This window comes from Athene cunicularia (assembly GCF_003259725.1).
Source record: "Athene cunicularia isolate RWA chromosome 4 unlocalized genomic scaffold, athCun1 chr4_part2, whole genome shotgun sequence".
Taxonomy (NCBI): domain Eukaryota; kingdom Metazoa; phylum Chordata; class Aves; order Strigiformes; family Strigidae; genus Athene; species Athene cunicularia.
The window spans coordinates 14,327,225-14,348,742 of record NW_020799099.1 but is presented as its reverse complement, the minus strand read 5'-3'; the positions used below and the strand labels follow the sequence as shown (position 1 = coordinate 14,348,742).

The window sequence follows — 21,518 nt, the reverse complement described above, 5'->3', positions numbered from 1 at the left end:
CTGTCAGACTATCAAAGTTACGTTTTTAAAAAGCACCTTTGTGATTCTCTTGCATGCCCTTTTCCACAGAGATGCTGTTCCTCCTGCCAGGAATAATACAGTCTATGCAGTTCCTGTTCCTTGGCTGCAGAAACCAGTTTGGCAAGAGGTGAGATTGAATCAATGATGGAGAGAACCAGCCTGCTGTCACTGGCCACCTCAGTGATGTGCAGGAGAATTTAATCACAGCAGAAGTCTAGCAGGGCTCTTAAATGTGGAGACTGCACTGATGTGAGAGGTGAAGAACAACATGAGAAAGGGAAGCTGCTGTTAGATAAGTTTCTGTGAGCCAAGCGAAGCTGTAACAGGTCTTCCAGACCAGTTAGAAAAAGACAGCAGTCAGCAGAATCATAGCTTTTGCCAGGCAGCTCTCTACCTTTCTTGTCCCAGAAACAGCTTGTGATCTTTCTCAGAACTGCAACTGACTGGATGTTAGTTGGGGAAGGAATAAAGATCACCCTGTGTAGATGGAGAGGCCATATGGGACTCCTTGCTTTAATATTTGATGACTGTTGCAGGCTCTAGCTAAAGACATAGGGGCGTGGGGCAAAACAAATTGCCATATCCTCCCCAATGTCATAATCTCTCCAGCAAACAATTTTCAAATGTGACTACTCTTGTAATCCTTGCACAGCATTGCTTGAAGAAAGAAAGATTCTACAGAGAATCTCCCCAAGGCAAGCCAGCACCCTTGATTCCCAACCACTACAAATCATCGTTGCTTCACAGACTTTCAAGGTGATGAGATTTCAGAGCAATAGAAGAGCCAGTCTTGAGGACATCTGTTCTGGCAAGGATGCTGCCTTTACAGTCAGTGCAGCAATCTAGATGTATAGGTATAAAACTTCATGTTTATTCCTTCACAGCAGACAAGTGAAGCTGGGAGTCTTAAAAAAACTGAGGCATGATTCTCAAACATGCAGGATAGATGTGAACACTGATAGTGGCTTTCCGTGGAGCCAACATTTGCAAATAAATAGTTATAATACAAAGGTATGGGAAGTTACCAGCCCACTGGTCAGGTCAAACCCTGAGGAATTCCACTATAAAATTTAGAGATAAAAACAATCACATCCTGCTGTGACCATGCCAGATCAATCTGCACCTTATTTCTGCAAGTTAACACCCTGCCTCTCAAACTGTCTTTTTAAAGGAGGCTTTGTCCCCTGTCTTTACCAGCCTATAGGTATACAAAACACTTTGTGATTTGTCTCCAGCAGGACAACAGTTATGGCATGTTCTTCACATGAGAACAGGTGTTAACTTTTTTTCTAGGATCTCTGAATGACATTTTATTTTGGCCCTATTTTTCAAAAGAAACAGTTCCTTAAGAGGAGAGGTGGGATTTTTTTTCCTCTACAAATAATCTAGCACCCTCAAGACTGATGCAGATTATGTTGAAAATCTCTTTGATGTGTGTGATATAGTGCTCAAGAATTTCCTTAAGTCATTTGCTCTGCCAGTGTTATTTCAGAATCTCACTTTACATTAAGACTTTACCTAGTTATCTCCTCTTTCCTTGTATGAAAACCACCTATCAGCAGAGTTGTAAATTTTAAGACCAGATGATTACAACTATTTATTTTAATCTGTATTCTGCAAAACACAGATCAATATAAGACTGAAGTTTTTGACTGCTTCTGCAGGTTAAGCAGATTGGCCTGGATCCAACAGAAAGAAGGGAACAGGTAAACAACTGAAACAAGACTGATTCTTGTTCACTATTTGAGGACTGCATCTCTGAATGCAATCTCTGAATCATCTGTGATTTGCACCACAACCCTCAGCTGTACAGTTTGTCATGTGCAACAACATGAGGGAATCTGGGTGAGGATTAATTTGTGATGTGTTTCTGTCCAGCCTCTCCCCCGATACTCTGAATTCTGTATTTAAAGACCAGTGTAACAGATACAAAGAGAGAACATGATGTTGAAAGAACAAGTTCTATGTTAAAGTTTACACCAGATGCATCTCAGTAACCTGGACACAACTTGCAATAAATAGCTCCATTTTGGAAAATAGCATACCTTACTGGCAAACAGTCTTCTGTAAACTGTACTAATACTGATATAGGCACTGCCTCTTACATTTTTTTAGGCTCTCTACATGTGGTAATCTTTCATATATACTCCTGTATCCCTTCTTCATTCCCTTTCAAAAAGTTAATCCTTCTCTGTGCAGAAAGGGCAGTGTGGGATTTAAATACAGTTTAAAAGAGCAAGGATCTATATTCAGAGGCTAAAGGTGTTTAAAAAATGCACTTTTCATGAAAATCCTTCTTCACAGAGGACACCTTTCACTGAAAGGCACCGAGGGTTTGCTGGGCTGTTTGGCTTGAACATCTTTGATTCCAAGGACATAGTATTTTACAGGATTAAGCTTCACATTATGCAAATTACTATATAAAGAGCGATTCACCTCTCTAAATTGTTTTTTGTCTTCTGGAAGGTATGATCTCATCCAACTGTAGATACTAATCTATATTCACAGATGGCACACAACATTGCATTCAAGAACAAAAGGCAGCTCAAGTACAGAAGTCCCCCAGAAAATCTGCAAAAACCCACTGAAAATATGTGGCAGTACCTCCCTGTTCAACTGATTACTTCATCACCTCATTCACTCTATTGTGTGGGATACACACAGGTGCTTTGCATCTTGCTGGGCTCATAAATCCTTTAACTTGGTTGATATGACAAGCCCAAACAGTACTTATCCTCCCACCGCTTTGTTGTGAGGGATATAAAATAGAGGCACTTATGGCAACCGTTTCAGGTAAGCAACAGCAGCTCCAGTTCGAAGTTCAGTCTTTGTGAATACAGGCATGGGACTGTATAGCAAGACCGGGAGGTTCACTCAAAGAGAGAGATGTAATCTGGTTCTTGGTCCTCTTGGCCACATGGGTAAAGCAACAGCTCCTTGCCCAAGGAAGTGATGGGTTCATCCTGTTGATAGAGAATATGGTCAGACACCACCTTTCAAACAGGCCCTACCCACCTATCACAACACCATGGTGTGGACAGCAGTCCTGCCGCCTCTGTTACGGTGTGGACTTGTTCATCCCACTGAGTGATACAGCTCAGCGCCCTGGGGAACTTGGGGAAGGACCCACATGGCTGGCCTCTCTCTTCATAAAACAACATCTGTGCTCGGTGCAGTAAGCCAGTGATATGACTCTGGCAGTTCTCAGAAAGAGCTGTGCTCATCTCATAGGCAACCGCAGCTTCTCTATGGCGTGAAATGCTGCCCTGCCTAAAAAGGGCTGGAGCGAGGACGGTGCAGCATGCAGGTAAGCAGGACAGGGTGGTTGTGGGCGTGCTCCTGGTTGCGTTGGAGGGACAAGGGTGGATGCTGGAGCGAGCACGTGCCCTCTGCTCAGGCAAGCCCTGTTCTAACAAGTGAAGTCCCTGAGTACAGTCTCTGCTTCCCATCTCGTTCTCCACCCTAGTAGCAGATGCACGGTGGGAACTTGCCTTCTTTCACGGTCACCCAGTGGGTGGTAAGCAGAACCCACTAGAGCACTTCAGCAGAGTGGGTTCACCCTGCCCACGTCTGCTGAAGTGCAGGAGGTCTGTAGAATTCTTTGCAGACTGTGGGCATGGCTCTATCTTTAATATAGATATGCACAGACAGGCTTTAAATCCTCTGGCTCTGGTACCAATAGCTGTATAGCTCCCATTTCAACAATTCCAGCCTGCACTGAGAAACCCAAGCAAGAAACAAGGTCAGGTAGCTTAGGTAGAGCTCCGTATAGCAAATTAACATAGATATTTTCCTCATGTCCAATTTTTTTTTTAAAAAGAAACACAGATTTTAAAAGAACCTTTAGGCAAAATGATTGTCCTGTCCCTGGTCAAATCTTACAGTAAAGGAATGAACAGTCCATCCGGCCCTCCTTGGAGCCCATATAACTGTGGCAAGTGCTAGTAAACACTGCAGTTATTGTTGCAAGAACCTGCCAACCTTCTTCCTTCCCTTCTATATTTTATCTTTGCTCAGTATCACACCCTGCCTGCTTTGATATTACAGATACCTTATTCTCTTTCATGTTGAAGCTGGTGGCAGGCAGGATTGTCTGTTTACCCAGCTTGCCAGGACCACACAACCACAGAGAGAGTCCAAAAAAAAAGGAGTCTGCCCGAGTATGCTGTCACTTCTCACCTTATCAGCATTTCTACTAATTAGCGTGTAAGTAACTTGAGCCTTGTGTGCAAGGTGTTCTGCACACTAGATGAGGAGTGGGTCAGGTTTAAGATGTTTGGGATGTGCTAGGTCACCTGAGTTGTACCCATCAGGCTGGCATACCCTTCTGGAGCAGCATACAGGATACCCAACAAGCAGCTAAAATGAGTCTAGTTACCTACTTTAGAAGAAATGAATCGATTACTTCTTATTTTGAAGTGCCATGAGGCAATTAAACAGTTGATGAATGTGTTGCTAGATGCTCACCTTGTGGTAGTCTACAAGGTCAGCCAGTGTTGAATGTTGTAGCTGGTCTACTCCAAGGAAGCTGTACGAATCACTGGAGGCATCAATGAGAAAGTGTTTACATCCTTCCACAGACCGATAGGAGAGCACATAGCCTTTGATTTTCTCACTGATCCGAACCAGAAAACTCCCCGGTACTGTTTTATTCAGAAGCTCCTCTGCTTTCTTAGAGGTTAGGATACCTGTTCAAAACCAAAACACAGAACTGAAGGGAGTAAAGCATTTGTACAGAACTGTATGGAACAGTTCTCACAAGAAATCTGCTTTACTGTTCTAAAACCAGTCCACAGCACTTCCATCCCTTGCATTGTTTTCTTGCCCAGTAGCCCAGGAAGAACAGTACTGTCATTGCTAGTAGCAGACTATGGTCATGTGCTAACTGTGTTTTATGTTAACTGTTCCAGACTTGGCCCATTGTGAATGATAAACATGCAGGGCTCAAAAGGACAGTTTCTGTGTTATGAGAGAGAATGACATTGCAGTGTGTTGTATGTTGATTCCAGCAGAGCAGGGCTGTGCAGACAGTGATCACAGGTCCTGTCAGAAAGCCATGCGAGCATTGAAAGCCCAGTTACAATAGCATAACGCTTTTATTGCTGCAGTCTGGGATGGAAGGCGTTTCTGAAGTGAGGGAGATGGGTGGGATCATAATAACCCACTGGAAACTGGATGGAAAGGTGATGGGTGATGAGCATGTATGGAGGGAGGATGACCTGGGGCCAAGGATGAGTGGGATGAGTTGTTCCCAGATCTCTCACCCTGGTCCAAACAGTTACCAGGGTCACCATAGAATCATAGAATGGTTTGGGTTGGAAGGGACATTTAAGACCATCTAGTTCCGCCCCCCCTGCCATGGGCGGGGGCACCTTCCACTAGCCCAGGTTGCTCAAAGCCCTGTCCAACCTGGCCTTGAACACTGCCAGGGAGGGGGCAGCCACAGCTGCTCTGGGCAGCCTGTGCCAGTGCCTCACCACCCTCACAGTGAAGAATTTCTTCCTTACGTCTAATCTAAATCTAACCTCTTTCAGTTTAAAGCCATTACCTCTTGTCATATCACTACATGCCCTTGTGAAAGTCCCTCCCCATCTTTCTTGTAGGTCCCCATTAGGTACTGGAAGGCCACTATAAGGTCTCCCTGGAGCCTTCTCTTCTCCAGGCGGAACAACACTACTGTCTCAACCTGCCTCCATAGGAGAGGTGCTCCAGCCCTCTGATCATCTTGCATCCATGCATCCAGTACAGGGAGGCAGGATTGGCACAGAGATACAGGGTATTTTGAAGATCTGGGCTCTGTTTTTACACTTTAGCTTGCCTTTTGTCATAATGCTAAAGGAATTTAAACTACATTCATAGATATTTAAAATGGAAAACCTAGCCACCTTTGAAAAGCTCCTGGGCCCACCCTGTGGCAGCAGCCATGTTAGCAGAAACAATACTGTAAAGAGTTGGGTTGGGGCAGAAATGCTCAGGACTCACCATGGAACCAAGGTGCTATCATATCCGTGGTTTTCTGATAGCCAGCTCGAAGAGGGAATTGCTCCTCTTTGAACCACCTGATGATGTTTTCTTCAGTGGAATTGGAGATTGTCCTCTGAACTCCCTCTTTTCTGTTAGAAAAGACCGTGATTTGTGCATCAAGTTCAAATGACAGCTTTTGAGTCTTTGGCAGGACTTAGCTTTTTTCAGGGTGTTAAGAACAGCTCTAACAGAAGGCTTACACTACTGCAGCTGTCAGCAATATTAAGGTTTTCAGTGGACACCTATCATAGAGGATGTATGCACTCTAGGTTTAGGATGCATACCTCCAGGGATCAACAAATAAGCCTCACCACAGGCCTAGGCTGGAATACAGCCTAGGCTCTGTATTTTTCCCTGCGGGTGTCTCCTTCACACAAGAAAGCAAGGTTCCCATCTTAACCATCCCATGCTAGAGCAGAAGAACATCATCCCTTCTCCCTTCCACGGTGCACAGGGATTTCCTTACCTAATTGCTCTCCCATTTGCCATCACAGGAGGTAGAAGTTTAGGCTTGGGGGGAAGAGGTGGATATAGGAGTGGTCGCCGATCTCCTGCTGTTGCACCCTTGGAAATATCTGCCTGCTTCCCTCTGTGGATGCCCTGCAGCGAAAGCCTCCTGTAGTCGTCCCTGGCTTGCCGTGCAAGGGAGCGTCTCTTCTCATCTGCTGCCTTGGATTTCCGCACTGGAACAGAAAAGGAGTCCTACAGGAGCGAACAAGCAGGCAAGTTTTAAGCTTGCTGCCCTTTGGCCATCTTCCTGCTTGCTGAAGTGGAAGAATAACCTGTTTCACAAAGTGAGATGCATTCAGTTGTGAGACCATTTGCCACATGTCTCCCATCACTTTTTGGGCATCTGCTACTTAGCAGGGTCCAGTTTTTTATTCCTTCAAGAGATTAAAAATCTGAGTTCTTTCTGGACACCAGGTCTCTCTGCACACAGAGAGTACCTGGTTTTGTTTTGGATGCTGATTCTTGTTCAGACATAGATTTCTGTAGGGACTTTCATGTCAGCCAGTGGCAGGGAAGAGCATATGGAATAAAAACTGCTGAAATGACCCTAAATCAATCCTTGAAAGTGCTGATCAATTTTTGAGGTTTGGAGGGAGTCTTGCTGAAAGTGTTGTACAAAGTGGAAAACTTGGCTGGGTTGGCTTTTTTTGTTGCAAAACTGCCTTAATTGTCTAGGTCTAGCTCATTCTGGAGTCTTTTGGAGTAACCAGCTCTCCAGTCAGTCTGAGTTAGGCTAGTTCCTTCCTTGCTTTTGTAATCAACTTCAGATATTTTTTTTATCAGTAATAAAAATAAAAACCCTGGCCTGTAGTGGAAACAACTGATAGTACAGCATTGCCATCTGCTGAACAGCAGGGAAGGAACCAGGGAAAAAAGATGAATAAGGTTCTCCTTCAGGAACTATTTGACAGCAGTGATGGATGCTACAGCAAGTCTCGTACTATTTGCCGTTTTCCTTCCTATCGTTGGGATTCATTACATGAGATGATGCAGAAGGGCTCTGCTTAGGTGGGGTCATGCTTGAATGACCAGGAAGCCCTTTTTAGTTAGTCCCTGTCACCCATTATCTTTGTCTTCAAGAACAATGGCTACTGCAAAGTCTTTGAAAAGGCCAACTTCTAGTTTAAAATTAATTATCCTGGCTATACTCATGTGGTTCCTATTTGTTGCTTGTTTTAATACAGTTTCTGTAAGAAAATTTTTCTGTTTCCCTGCCCAACTCTAGTCTCACTGCTGTGTGGACTCAGAAATATTTCTGATAATGCAGCACTGTACTTCTTGGTAGTACTCTCCACCTGCTGACTGGTTATTCAGTTCCACTGTGGGAGGAGGAGGACTAAGATGACCCCACAGAGCTCTAGGATTTCTCAAGCCCCATAGGAAAAGGTCATCCTAAAATCTTACAGGATTCCTGCCATTCAGGCTCATTCTCATCCGATTTCTGCAGTGTCCGCTGGCTCTCCAAGCTGGGGTGGCTCTGTGGTATTGCCTCCTGGGGGGCTGTGGTCTCTTCTGAATTTCTCCTCTGTACTTCCTTCACCTGTGAAAGAAACAGTATGTTCAGCTTTGTCCCAGCCTAATTTTAACTCTCCTTTTTAGCTAGCCTTGAAATACTGGGAACTCCATTCTTTATAGTGAATATCTCTGTTTCCAACAACATACAGACCCTCAGTCTTTACTGCAGGTGACAACAGAGGAAGTCAGGGAAAACAGTCTACCAGAAATCATCAGGGGCATCTCTTTGTGCTTCTCCCCAGTTTGCCAGCCTGGCCTGCTTTGTGTCATCCCCAAATCGTCACACTACATGAGGGGTGTGGCAATGTTGGATAAAACTGGTCCAAGAGGGAGGACGTTCTTGGGTCAGATGAGGCTCTGAGGCTGGCTGGGGCTTTAGGATAAAGTCTGGGCCCTACTCGTTTTAGGAGATCCTAGGTTGCCACTTACCTGTTGGAAGCCATGTTTCCTCACATGGCAATCTGCCAGCATCTGGTGAACATCTCTGGTTTCCTTCTGGGGAGAGAAAAAGAGCAGTAAGATATAAATGTGGTGTTAGGACCACTGATTTTTTTTTTTTGGAGCAATATGTGTTTAGTGCAGAAGCAGACATGTGACATTTATGTTAACAAATTTTGCCAGTCTTCTCTGACAAACATTGGCTTTTTTCATCATATTAGGCCTAATATGCCACAGGAGGAAAGCTCAGGGGTATCAGGATTGTCATAAACACACCTAGATTTGCTAAGCTATACTCCCAAGTGCTCCCAGGGAGCAGTCCCTTCCCTCCCTCCCTCCCTCCCTCCCTCTAAAGCAAGCTCTAGCAGAACTTCACAGCTTTACCTGCATGGGCATGTGTGTTGCTGTGGATGGAATGCTGCAAACCCCTGCTTGTCAAACTGATCCAGCTAGCTACATATCTTGTGTTCGTGCTTCCCTGCAAACCAGTCTAGCTACCCTGGCAGCAGCTGCTAGCTGAGACCTGCCTTTGAAGACCAACAGTTACACCTGTCTTTGAGCAAACACCCACCCACCTCCTTCTTGAACCCAACTTGTCTCCCATGGCACAGTGAGTAATGAGTTAACTGTACTACACCGCTTACCAAGGACACGTTTTATCTCCGTCACCTACTTGGATAATATTTAATATGAACATGGCTTTCCAATTTCTCTCTCCTTGACAGGAAATTAGGAACTTCAAAAGTGTATGAAGCAGATTGTTTTCTTAGATCAGTCCCCATTCCCTGCAGCAGACAAAGCACAATGCCCAGATCCCTCAAATGAATTGGGAACTAGATCTTGAAGAAAGCACTTTAATGAGGGAGGTGAGAAAAGGTCTCTCTCCAGGCCTAGAAAATGCAACAGGTGTCTTCAGTCCAGATTCCTCCTCCTCCTAGCAAAACCCCCAGAAACCTGGGAAAAATTACTAATAATATAATGACAGAAAACAATATTAAAGTTTATAACCTCCCCTCTATTTCTATGCACAAGACTTTGAAAGGAATTTACATTTTTTGTGGTGGTGGTGGTATTTTTGGTTTGGATGGTTTTTTGCCTTTTTTTTTTGTTTGTTTGCTGTGACTAATAGCTTCCTTTGAAACAAAAAAAAAAATCTCCCACATAGTTGCTCAACCTCAGCAAACAGTGCTAAGAAAAATCCCATGTGACTCAGAGGTTTTTTGATAAAGGAGACAGCCACTCCAAATTCCTTTCAGTATTTTGGTAGCAGCAGGAGAGGTGCTTTGCCAAAACCCAGCCTTCAGTTATCGTGCTTTTTATTCTGAAATACAGAGTAGCTGTATGATTAAAAAAAAAATAAAAAATCCACTCATACAAGTTAACAGCAAAAGGCTGAATGAAAACTCTGCTGAATGAAATTGGACTTCTCCCATTAAATTGGCAGGGTGTTCTGTTCCTTCTGTTCAACTTTGTTGCACGGGCAGCTAATTTAACTCATCTTTTTCTCAGTTCTCTGGGAATGGATTTTTGTAGGCAGTTAAAAACTAGAAATGTATTGCTGGAGAAAAATATTTCTGTAATGAAACACCACAGCAAAACAGACACTGTAGCTACTGCATTTGGAGTTGTCCTGTGCTGTCAAGGTCATAAATTATTTTCTAACTATTTTAGGGAAAAAAAAAAAAAAAAGGAACTTAAAATATGCATGTCAAAGGATGCTGGTAAAATTATCTTCATCTGCAGATGATTTGTCTGAGGGCCATGACCTTGCATGTACAGATCCTGGGACAGCCTCCTTGGTCTTGCCCCAAAAGTCATCCAAACCAGCCACAGAGCAGGAGGAAAAGTTATGTGACCCTTATTTTACTCACAGAGAATGAGAGCAAAGTAATTCAGAGTAATTTATCCATTGGTACAGAGCAGATCTATCCCAGCTGAGAATAGCACTGGGACTATCCTAGGGAAGGATGTAACAACACAGCTTCTCTGACTACAGAAAAGCCTTAACAGTTAGCTGGCTTCTTTCCTTCTTCAAATTTCTATTTACAGCAACTAAGACTTGCTGCCCTTCCTAGATCTCAAAGCATGCATTTCTGATACTTATGGAGAAAAGGGGGAAAACTACCTTTGTGAGCTCCTGGCTTTTCCCTGTTGTAGCAGCAGCAGTTTTTCTCCCACCTTCCTTCTTTTCCTCCACAGCGCCTTTTTGATTCCTGTAAAGATCTGTCTCACCCAGGACTCCTGGTTGTGGATGTAAAGACCATGTAACAGAAGAGCCAGTCTCTCTGAAATGCAAGAGAGAGTAGACTTAGGAACCTGAGGGACTCACTTCCTGCTCTCTGAGCATCTTGCAAAGAGGTTGCACATGAGCAGAGCAGTGCTGAGGTGAAGAGACATGTGTACAGGTAGCTATCATATCTCCAAATCAGGTAGATGGAATAATTAAATTAATGACTCGTGGTGAGTAACTGTTGTCCTGATGTCACGGGCACCTGTTGGTGAATCAATGCAATCCAAACCCACGACCTGCTGCAGTTAGCACTTCCTGTGGTCTGCAGAGAGTAATCGCGCAGGAGCCATATTACCGGAGGCTCAGCGGACCAGGACAAACCTCAGGCTGGAGCTGGTCTCTGCCACCACTGTGTGTACTTGCAGAAAGCCAACCTTTGCCTGCACCTTTTGCCTGCAAGTTGAGTGTGACAGTGGTAACCACAGCCACTACAGAAAAGACTCCGGCCTCTGGGTGCCTAGGAAAGCCTTCTCCTTCGTCTCTGCCCACTGAGTTCTCCAGCTGAAGGGTGCTTACCTGCCCTCCTCGCCTCGCTCTCTCGCTAGCCGCTTTGCTCTTTGTGCCTGGATCTCCTCACAGATCGCTGCGTAAGATTTATCTGAAGGATGCTCGCCCATCACCCAAACCCAGACATCGTTGTCAGCACCGAGCTTCCATGTCACCGACTTCCCGTTGGCTGGAAAAGAAGCAGCTCTTTGGCAAATGCTGTTTGGTTGGTGGCTCCATGCAGAGCCTGTGTCCTGCTGCTGTGCCTTCCCGGCTGCTGCCGATGGTAGCTGTACATGGGGAAAGCGTGGCTGGGATGCAGCGCGCACCTCCCATTTCATTTCATGGTACTGAAGCCAGGTCAGTGAAGGAGGCATTTCTGAGTGGGGGCAAGGGAGAAGACTCCCCCCTGTTTCCTTTCTTGCTTTAATTCCTTGCCACTGCCCTCCCCAAACTGTGAGGGTGAACTACCTGCAAACAGAGCACGTGGGGGAGAGCTGGGACGAGAGTGTTCTCCTGCTAGCAGCCAGCATGTTGTGTAATCCTGGCAAGGGGATTCCAGGTCCAAAGGCACAATGGGAACCCCCCTGCAGATCTGATGCCCCAGGACAAACATACAAGTCCATGGTTATTTTATAGACAGATTCAGAGGTCCTGTTTAGTGGGAATCTTACTGACATGCATCTCCTGGTGACAAGTAAGCCATGTCTTCCCAGCTAGGGGATTTGAGCAACTTGGTCAAGGGCAGAGTGACTGGGCCAGAGAGTAAAACCATTGCATGCCTGGCCAAAACTACCCCATTACATGTGGTTTTAGTTACAGTTTGGAAATAAGACTATGATCTGTCCCTGGGAGAAGAAATTACTTAAAGGACACATTACCTCCTATTTCTAGGGAGCAGTTGACTTGGCCAGATCTGTGCCAGAGGGAGAAGCAGCCAGCAGGCAGAGACATACCTTTTCTTGGCAGTGGCTTCTTTGCTGAAGCCTTGTCTGCAGCAGCTTCTCTTTCCTCCCACCGTCTGATCTGTTCCTGCCTCATCTTGAAGAAGAGGATCTGCTTCTGCTCCTCGCTGAGTTCTGCCAGTAGGTCAGGATCAATATACATGTCCGATAATATCTGTTTCAGCATGGCTGCAGGTTTCAGTTACACACGTTTGTGGTGATGATCTCCAGGGATCAGGTCCTCTTCCTGGCTTCAACAAGAAAGAGTCCCTCCCCGCCTGAGCCTGGAGCAGGAATGCAGGCGTGCCAGAGTAATTATACTTCTGTCTTTTTTTTTTTTAGCTCAGACTTCCTGCACAGACCAAAAAAGTAAATAAGTAGCTTAAAACCTGCTGTTAAGGTTCCTTGAAATAAGAGGTGAGCTCAGCTCCCACACAGCCTGTGCCCACTCTGCAGGGAGAGCTGGCCAGAAGGGACGAGTCCTGCAGAGGGGAGGTTGTGCTGATAGTCTGATAAACCCAGCTGATAGTATATCAAAGGAGAGAGCGCGCTGCCTGTTACAGTCATCAGAAGTGCGGTTTGGCTGTGCCCAAGCAAACATTCCTGCTGGGCAGGGAATCAATGAACCCATGACTAGACGGCTCCTCCTCCTTCCAAAGAGGAAAACTTTGATGATCAAAAGCCCAGCCTGCCTCATTTTACTGAAGAAAGATAGGGTGGGTTTTCGGCTCTGCTTTTGAGGTGGGAGTGGGAATTTTGGGGTGCTCCTGTCCATCAAAGTCAGCCTCACGGCAATTCAAGGAAGTGCAAGTAGTGCAGCTGGTTCGAAGAGAGACAGCTGGGATGGTCACAGATGGGGAGCTGAGGCAGCTCCCAGTCTGACACATCTTGCTGACGCCGGGAGCCTGGCATGGGCCACCCTGCCTGACAGGATGCAGCGGGGAGGTGCAGGGACCAGGAGCTGGGGATGAGCCTTCCCATTTCTGTTTTGTTTCTCTGGGTACTTTTCCCTGTTAAAAATGTTAACTTAATTCCAGAAACATGGATCTGCTGTCCCAATTCTGTATTGCTTTTGTTTAAACAAATAGCTTTCTTGATTTAAAAAAGAGGCTTTTTTTGAGGGTAGTGGTCTCATGTGGGCAATGCTTTCTGAGTACAGCAGAATTGTTCCAGCTCAGCAGCCAAAGGGGCTTGGACTCTCCTTGAGTCATTGGGGTGGCAGCTGTAGAAAAGGAAGAGCTTTGTGTAGGGAGGGCGTTAGTGAGCAGACCCTCATCCCTTGGGGTACCTGAACTGTCTGTTAAACTGCAAAACTGGGGGACACTGCTAGAAGATTGCTGTTTAAGCTTCACTGCCTCCTGCTCCTAAGCACTACTTGAAAGAGAAGCCTTTTGCAAACAGATCAGGGTGTCAGAAAAGTGCCTTTAACCAGAAATAGGTCCCTTAAGCTTTGAGCTGTGTTTTTTAAGATTGGTTCAACACAGGATGGTATGAAGGTCACACATTTTGGGGCATATTTTAGGTAAACTCATGTCTTCAGAAGGTACTTGTTGTTGCTCTGGTTGTAGAAAAAGTGACAATCTCTTTGAGCCCAGGGTGGGTTTTGTTTGGAGAAACCACCAGGCTTGCATACTCTGTGGATCTGAAACAGTAACTGAAGTGGATGGTAGCTCTGAGCATGGTCTGAGCTTGATGGTCTGGCAGAGATACCTTCCATGGGCTGACAGAAATTAATCACCATGTCTAAACTTCAAGAGGCTTTTAATAAAAGAGATATGTTGCATGCGGGAAGGTGAAACACTTTTATTTCCTTCAGGTGAGCAGGGAATTTGTGGTTTGTGTGGGCCAAATGCCAAGTGGTTTTCTTAAACAGAGGGCACTCAGTGTCTTGCCCAAGGGGAAAAAAGGCCAACCATCTGGTCAGGCTCTGTCTTCTGGCTCTGGATTTGCAGAATTAGTTTTTCGTCAGAAACTTTTCAGGACAGTCACAATTCACTAGCCAGAGAACAGCCAGAAGTCTGTGTAACTGTGTCCTTGCTACAGCAGAGCAGAGGCCATGTGTGGCTCTGGCTGGCAGGAGTAGCTGGAACTGGCTGGAAGTGCAAATCAGGAGCAAAAGTCCTGCACCCTGCCTCTCCTCACCATTATGTCAGCCCTCCTCCTCACCCCTTGGCTGCACAGAAGGTATTGGATATGGCCCAGCCAAGAGTGGTATATATTGCAGAGTTAAATTTTTCAGCAAGCAAAGCTGCAGTGGTTAAGATGTGTTTCTTTCCCTGTCTCTTTCAATACTGCTTCTTGGTGCTTGAGGTGCCCTTCCTCACTCTGTCTGGGATTGTGATTCTCTTTGAAGGTTCCTTCTTATATCTTTTGTATCCAACCTGACTCCTTCTGCCTGGCTGGATTATCTGTGTCCCCCTCTTGGGACACAGAGATTGTTTGTAATGATTTCAAGTCTTTCCTTAGTTAAATTAGGCTTTCTGAGACATGATGCACGAGAAGCCAGCAGCAGAACGTGTGCAGCACATTCACACTGCTCTGGCTTCCCGGGAGTGGGAATGTCTTTGCTATGGCATTTACTTAGGAGTACATGATGTGCTCTGCCACATGCAGTGGTGAAAAACTGCTCCCTCTGCCCATGCCTGGGGACATAGTGTATTGGCGAGGTGGAAGGGCGCTCAGCAAACAAATTTTACAGTATTGATGCAGTTTTGCCGAGTTGAATGTCCTTGTAACATGGACTGTAAGAGAAAATTTATAATGTTGTGTGCTAAAGGTACCTTTTAAAGCACCGACTATTTTAACACCGGGAAATCACATAAACATTTTGAGAGGTTTGCAGTATTTCTTTTTTAGCAGTCACTTCATTAAAGATCTTAGGAGCTGGAAGCCTTTGTAATATCAGTCATATGCTATTCCCAAAATTTGAATGAAAGCCATATTACCAACACTTGGCCAGAAGTGTTTTTGCTGATGCTGCTCCAGCTGTAAGTAGTGTGTTTGTAGCTCAAACTTAGGGAAGGCAAGGACTGCAGTAATAGCAGTGGGACCTCTGAGCAGATAACTTGTAGGAAAACTCTGGTAGAGGCTGTCTTAAGCTTTCTGCTGCTTGTATTTTTTTCATGGAAGTGATAGCTAGGAGCTGGTTTTGTGGAGGAATAGGAGATGAGAGTTAATTAATTAAGTGGGGAGAGGTGGGAAGCCAAAAGAGGGCTTCTGGGGCTCTACCACTAGTATATAAGATAGTTGAGTTGAAAGCCATAAAGGTAAATGCATTTCAAAGGTTAAATGGCCCTTCAAAAAGCAAGGTTATGCAGTGTTTAAATTGCCTGCCAGGAACCAGACTCTTCTCTGTGCTCCTGTAAATCATCTACCATTAACAGGGGAAACATGAGCCCATGAATATTCATAAAAGCGCAATCACTTTGAGAAAAGCTGGCATGAGTTCCTGCTCACATGTGCAGGAGGTGACACTTCGGCCACCAACAGGCTCACGGGACACCCTCATCTGGCATCCTAGTCCTGGTCTTCACCACCAGTGCTGCTAGGTTCTCCAAGAAAACAATAGACAAACATAGATAGATATGCACTTGATATGATTTGACCCAATAAATCAAATAGGAGGGTGTAAAATGAAATAGTGGACAAGTTGAACGGTGATTCTTGTGCCGACTCTCTGGGAGGTGGCTTCTTCAACCTGATGCACACATCTCTACTGTAAATGTGACAGTAACTTTAAACTAAAAATAAGCCAAGAAACTCAAAGATGAGAAGAAAAGAAAACACAAGAAAAGCTGCTTCAGGGTACAGCCTGATGAGCTAAGAACATTTCCATTGTCATGAAGTAGCTTTTCCCATAAAAAACAGATTAGACCGAGTTGTTCAGAAAATGGTGGAACTACATTGCTTTGGATCAAGAGCTTCTCCTTGGAGCTTGTTCTCTGCTCAGCAGCAAGTGGCTGCAGAGGCACCATCAGGAATGATTGTCCCTGGCCAAGAGAATGGGCCGTGAGAGTGCAATTGAATTTCCTTTCCCTTGCCAAACTAAGCCCTGCAATACCAAGGAGGTATTTTGCTCAGGTTTTGCTGGATTTCTCCAGTTTCAGCCACTCCAATGGCATTACCTCCCTGTGAGACTTTAGGAGGGGCTTTCTGATTTTTTTGCAGAAGCTGAAGCAAAGCAGAATTACCAAACCCATCTCAAATCAGCGTGGCTAAAAGTAGTTGCTCCCCAAACCTTACTCTCAGTGCACAAGACTTTGTGGGTTAACTGTTACACATTAGTTCATAAAATGCACTTTTGAAAGAAAACATTTATGTTAACAGCTGCACTGGCAAGGTTACTGCCAAAATATCCTCTTGGGTTTTTGAGCTTTGGGATTTTTATAGTCTTTTTTTTGGTTGGTGATTTATTTGTTTTGTTGTTGGTGTGGTTTTTGTGTTGTTATTTTTATTTTCTTTTTTTTAAATCCTCATCCTGTTCTAAATAGGGGAGTGATTCATTCATCTCTCTGTTTAATTTTGCTTCAGCCTACCGTTCTCTGTTTCAGAAGGAAGGAAAACTCCTGGTTTGGTCATAACAGAAGGAAAATATGACTGTGTAAGCTTGGTCCTCGGAAGACGGAACTAGACTTGTTTGTGTCTTATTTAGCAGAAATAGATTCTGCATATAACACCTGAAGGAACAAAACCAATGAAGTCACCACAATATGAACTGCTTTGAAATTACCTACAGCTGAACTGACTTGCCCTATAGGTCCCTGTTTTTGCTGGAGGGGGCAGTGGTTATCTTACAGCAGGCACAAATGGATGGGGATGGCAATAAGGAAAAATAATTTGATATAGCAGTGGCTACTGAACACAGTTTGAGGCCACATGGCTCTGCTTTCAAGAAAAAGGTTTCTTCCCTGCTAGAATTAAGTACAAATACTTCTTGATCTAGATATGAGAATCATCTTCCTGTATAAAAATTAATTGAGGAATTACCAATGAAAAGACAGCGTCGTGAAAAGGGTGAGGGTGTCTGTAAGTTAACATACAGGTCAGCTACCCAACCAAAGCCATCCAACTGCAAGAAAGGAGTTTTTCTAATCATGACACCTAATTTGGTCTGTTTGCAGGTTTTGAACAACTTTGGGCAATGAGCTTTGGGGCTTTTTTTTAAATGCAAACTGCAATATTTATATTTGCTAATTGCACTGGGTGGCTTTGCTAGGGGAAAGATTGTTCTTACAAGCAGGAAGCTACTATGAGTAGCACTAGGCACACAAAGCTGCCATTTACATTTTCCCAGTAGTTATTCACTCTTCTAAGCCCCCAGTTCTGCACTGACGTAGTTTTGCCACTGAAAGCCACAGAGCAAATGAGAAGCGTTGGGCCAGGAGCAGCTCCGAGGCTCTCAGCCCTGGAAAGCCTAAGGGGTATGCTGGTGGGACCTGGGGATGTCCCAGCTCTTCAGTGGGGACTGCCCTGGAGGCAGAAGTGCACCCTGAGGAGTCTGATTCTGTCCCAAACCTCTCTGATTTCAGAAATGATCTGTTGTTAATGCATTGCTTGGGCATTGCAGAAATGCAAGATAAAACACAAATCATGTGAAGGAGGAGAAGGAAGGACTTCTAGTTCTTTCCTATAATTATAATATGCTTTTAAATCTACATGCAGTTATTAAATTGCATGGACTACTAAGGGGAACAAATTATTTGCATGAAGACAAGGCACCCAGAAGGCAAGGCTCTGAGTCTGTGTCATCCCCCAGAGGACTCTAGGGGAAAAAAAGGGACTATTGGGAAAGAGAAAATGTGGTGAGAGGCAGGTAATGGGGTGGAGGGGGCTGTGTTAGATGACAGGGGTGAGGCAGAAGCTGTTCTGGAGGAACAGAGAGCTGGATATCAGTTTTCTCTTGCAAATAAATTATGTTACACACCCTTTCATCTCCCACCTCTGTTAGCCCATGTGTGACACCCCTTGTTTGCCTGGGTTTGGTGCTCAGTGCACAGCCCTGCTTGCTGTTAGGTTTGACTCCACTGCCCAGGAAGCATAACGATGCCATGGGATTTTAGCCAAGTTTTGGAAAAATGGGTATGAAAGCAGGTCTGCTCTCATTCCTGTTTGAAGTGCTTGGGAAGATGAAAGCATCACACCTCTTCACGCAGTACTGGGTGTCCCCCATGTGTGTCCCCATGTCATTGGCAGCCCTCTGTGGGGGCTGGCCTCAGGGGCCCTCCCTTCTCCCAGGCACACACTTGTTCCCACACCTTCCTCATCCTCACCCAGCCCCTTGCACCTACCTTTGTCACCCTGCGGCCTCAGGAGTGTCTTCCCAAGCACCCACCTGGCCTCTTACCTGATGGAGTTGCTCTCTCCATCGCTTTTTTTCACAAGGAAGCCCCAGCAACGGGCAGAGACTGGCCTGGAGCTGCCCAAGAAGCCGTCTTTGTGCCAGGCCCATGCCACAGACCTGGGGTGCCAAGGCCCAAAGCCTGGGGCTTTGGTATTTGTGTCACAATTTACCAGGCCCCTCCAGCTTGCTGCCCACTCCTGTGCCTGTGGCTTCCCCCTTTTTTCCAGCTGTGCTCTCTGCTAGTGTCAGGGGCATTGCAGGATTTCTAGCCTATCCCCAGGGAATGTCCCAGCTGATGCCTTCAGCCTGTGCTTCAGCATCCTAGAGCTGATTTCAGGGCAATGGGTCTCCGTGGCCCTGGCCCAGTGGGTGGTTAGTGCTGGGAAAGGTGCTCAAAAAGGTTCAGGGGGGAGAGACTCTGGAGGTGGGGAGGATTTGGGCTGTGGGTCCCATGCCTGGAGCACCCAAGGAGCTGAGATGGTGGTTCCTCTCTGATCTCTCTCCGCACCGATGCAAACAACATGGACATTGTTCCTGCAGCTCTGGCATGAGACCCCTGTGCCCAGCATGGCCCATAGTGCATCCTGCTGCAGGAGGAGGAGAGGGTCTGGGCGATGCCCCACCATGCCCTGGCAGTGGGGTGCAGGTGGGGGTTGCCCAGGGAGATGAGAGAGGACTGGAGGACATGGGCTGCAGTCATGCTCACCTACAGTAGAAGCCATCCTGGGTGAGGCGAGGCTGGGCAGGAATAGGATGAGGGCGACAGACAGGAGCAGCTCAGGGGCTGGGGAAAAGTGAGGTGGGGACTGGGGTGGGGGCACCTGTGTGGAACCCCATCAGAGGTTGGGGGTCTGGTTCCACTGGTCCCTGAAGCTTGGAAGGCCAGCATGCACCAGGCCAAACTCAATGTCTGAAATAGTCTCGGGGAGGGGAGGCATTTTTTACACCATTTTTTTGTGTCCAACTCTTTATTCAAGGTGTGTACAACAGCTGGAATAGTCATTAACTCATTAGTCCATATTTAACCAATGTACAATTATGACAGTTCATATGCAAGTTATGTCAGTGATCAATCTACAACCCTGTCAAAAGCCAAGACGATTTGGAAAGCTGTAATTAACTGAAGCAGAAATGAACTGGAACTGGAGCCACAGACCAACCAGAGATGGAACCAAACTGAAGCTGCAAATAAGCTGGAGCCAAAATGAAGCTGTAGAAGATGAAACCCAACTGGAGCCTAAAACATGCTGGAAGCAAGAACAAACTGGAGCTGTTCATGAGTTGGACCTGAAACAAACTGGGGGCAGAAAAAAATGACCTGAAGCTGCAAATGAGCTGGAACCACCCATGAGCTTGACCTGAAACAAACTGAAGCTGAAATTAGCCAGAGCCATGCATGAGCTGAAGTCACAAACAAACTGGAGTTATCCACAGGTTGAAGCAAGAAACAAAGCAGGAACAGAAACAAACCAAACCAAATCAACAAACAAACAAACAACAACAAAAACCAAAACGGGGGCAGAAGCAACCAACCTGAAGCTGCAGCCAAGCTGGAGCTACGAAGTCCTTGCAGTGTCTCTGGGTGGGCAGAGCCAGGTGGGTGCAGGCAGGGCTGTCCCCAGCCAGGAGCAGGGCCACATGCAGGGCAGGCAGCAGCATCAGCCTTGGTGTGGGCAGCCCAGCTTCTTCCTGGGGGTACGGGTCTCTGGCACAGGAGGCTCCTGGTGTAGCTAGAGATCCTTTGACTGTCTGTCCATCACTGCACAGGGAGAGACGTGGGGCAGTCAGAGCTCCCTGCAGCATGGCACGACCTAAAGAACCCCTGGAGCTGCTCCCTTGCAAACCCTGCTGCCTCCCGGGCACGGGCGAAGCTCTTCCCAGCCCCACACCAGCCCTTTCAGCAGCAGCTCCCTGGGGCCGCGCACACGCAATGGGAGGGGAAGGAGAAACAGTGATGGGACACCAGAAACCTCCCATTTCACCCCGGGAGAGGAGACAAGAGCCAGGTCTGGCTGAAAACCCACCCACCCTGTGCAGCAGCAGCAGTGGCACAGACCAATGACCAGCAGCCCTGGGCTGGATGGGGCTGGCACCACACCAGTGCCAGCGGGATCCAGGCTGAGCTCCAATAGCACCCACCAGCCCTCAGAGATGCACACTGACACCCACAGTGACCCACCAGCGCTGTCTCTCTGGCACTGGGACCCCTTCTCCCCCCAAGGGCCCCACGGAGAGACCTGCTGGGGAACAGCACCCGCCCTCTCTGTCCCTCCGCCGCCCTGCTGGCAGGACGAGGGGCAAAGCCAAAACATCCTGAGCACAGAACCACCCCAAGCTCCAGGAAGGCCCGGCTCCCTCGCACCCACTCAGTCCCAGCACCCCTGGGCCATGGCAGCCCCCAGCACCCTGCTCCCATGGCCGGGGACATGAGCCTTCATCCCCACCCATCCCTCCATCGCCAGGGATACCCTGAAGGGACCCAACCCCTCCTGTGGCACTGGAGATCCCCCAGACCCTTGCCAAGGTGCTGGGATGAGCCTTCCCCACGCTTCAGCACGGCCACGCATCCTTGTCTGTGCCACCAGCACATCCCAAGGGATCAGCAGCACCAGGACGGCTGTCGCTCCCTGTGCCCGGCCAGGTGGCTTCACCATGCCACCGTCAGGGCTGCAGGAGCCAGTGCAGATCCCTGGAGTGGCCTCTCCTCCCACTGCAGCACATTTTTGAGCTGAAACAGAAGGGTTTCAGTAAAAGCAGGGCTTCATGCAGGTCCCAAAGCCCAGGCACCATGGCAGCATGTGACACTGCTGGAGCCGGCCCTCGGGCATCGCCTGGCAGGGTGACACCAGGCAGGGCTGAAGGGCTGAACCCCAGTGGAAACCAGTTTGCCCCAGCAGCAGCTCCCACAGTCACCAGTTCAAGCTCTCCCTGGCTCGGGCAGAGCCACCCC

The 21,518-nt window shown here is 46.8% G+C and overlaps 1 protein-coding gene across 1 annotated transcript; it reads right to left on the bottom strand.

Moving 5' to 3' along the window:
- Positions 1-1,966: 1,966 nt before the first annotated feature.
- On the bottom strand, positions 1,967-12,806 carry SH2D4A (SH2 domain containing 4A). Its single transcript, XM_026848126.1, has 9 exons — positions 12,241-12,806; positions 11,315-11,474; positions 10,634-10,793; positions 8,500-8,565; positions 7,960-8,095; positions 6,512-6,728; positions 6,004-6,134; positions 4,489-4,709; positions 1,967-2,984 (listed from the first exon to the last, which is right to left on the bottom strand). Exons 1-9 carry the CDS (start codon positions 12,413-12,415, stop codon positions 2,892-2,894), a joined length of 1,359 nt encoding a protein of 452 aa, XP_026703927.1. The 5' UTR covers positions 12,416-12,806; the 3' UTR covers positions 1,967-2,891.
- Positions 12,807-21,518: the final 8,712 nt, after the last annotated feature.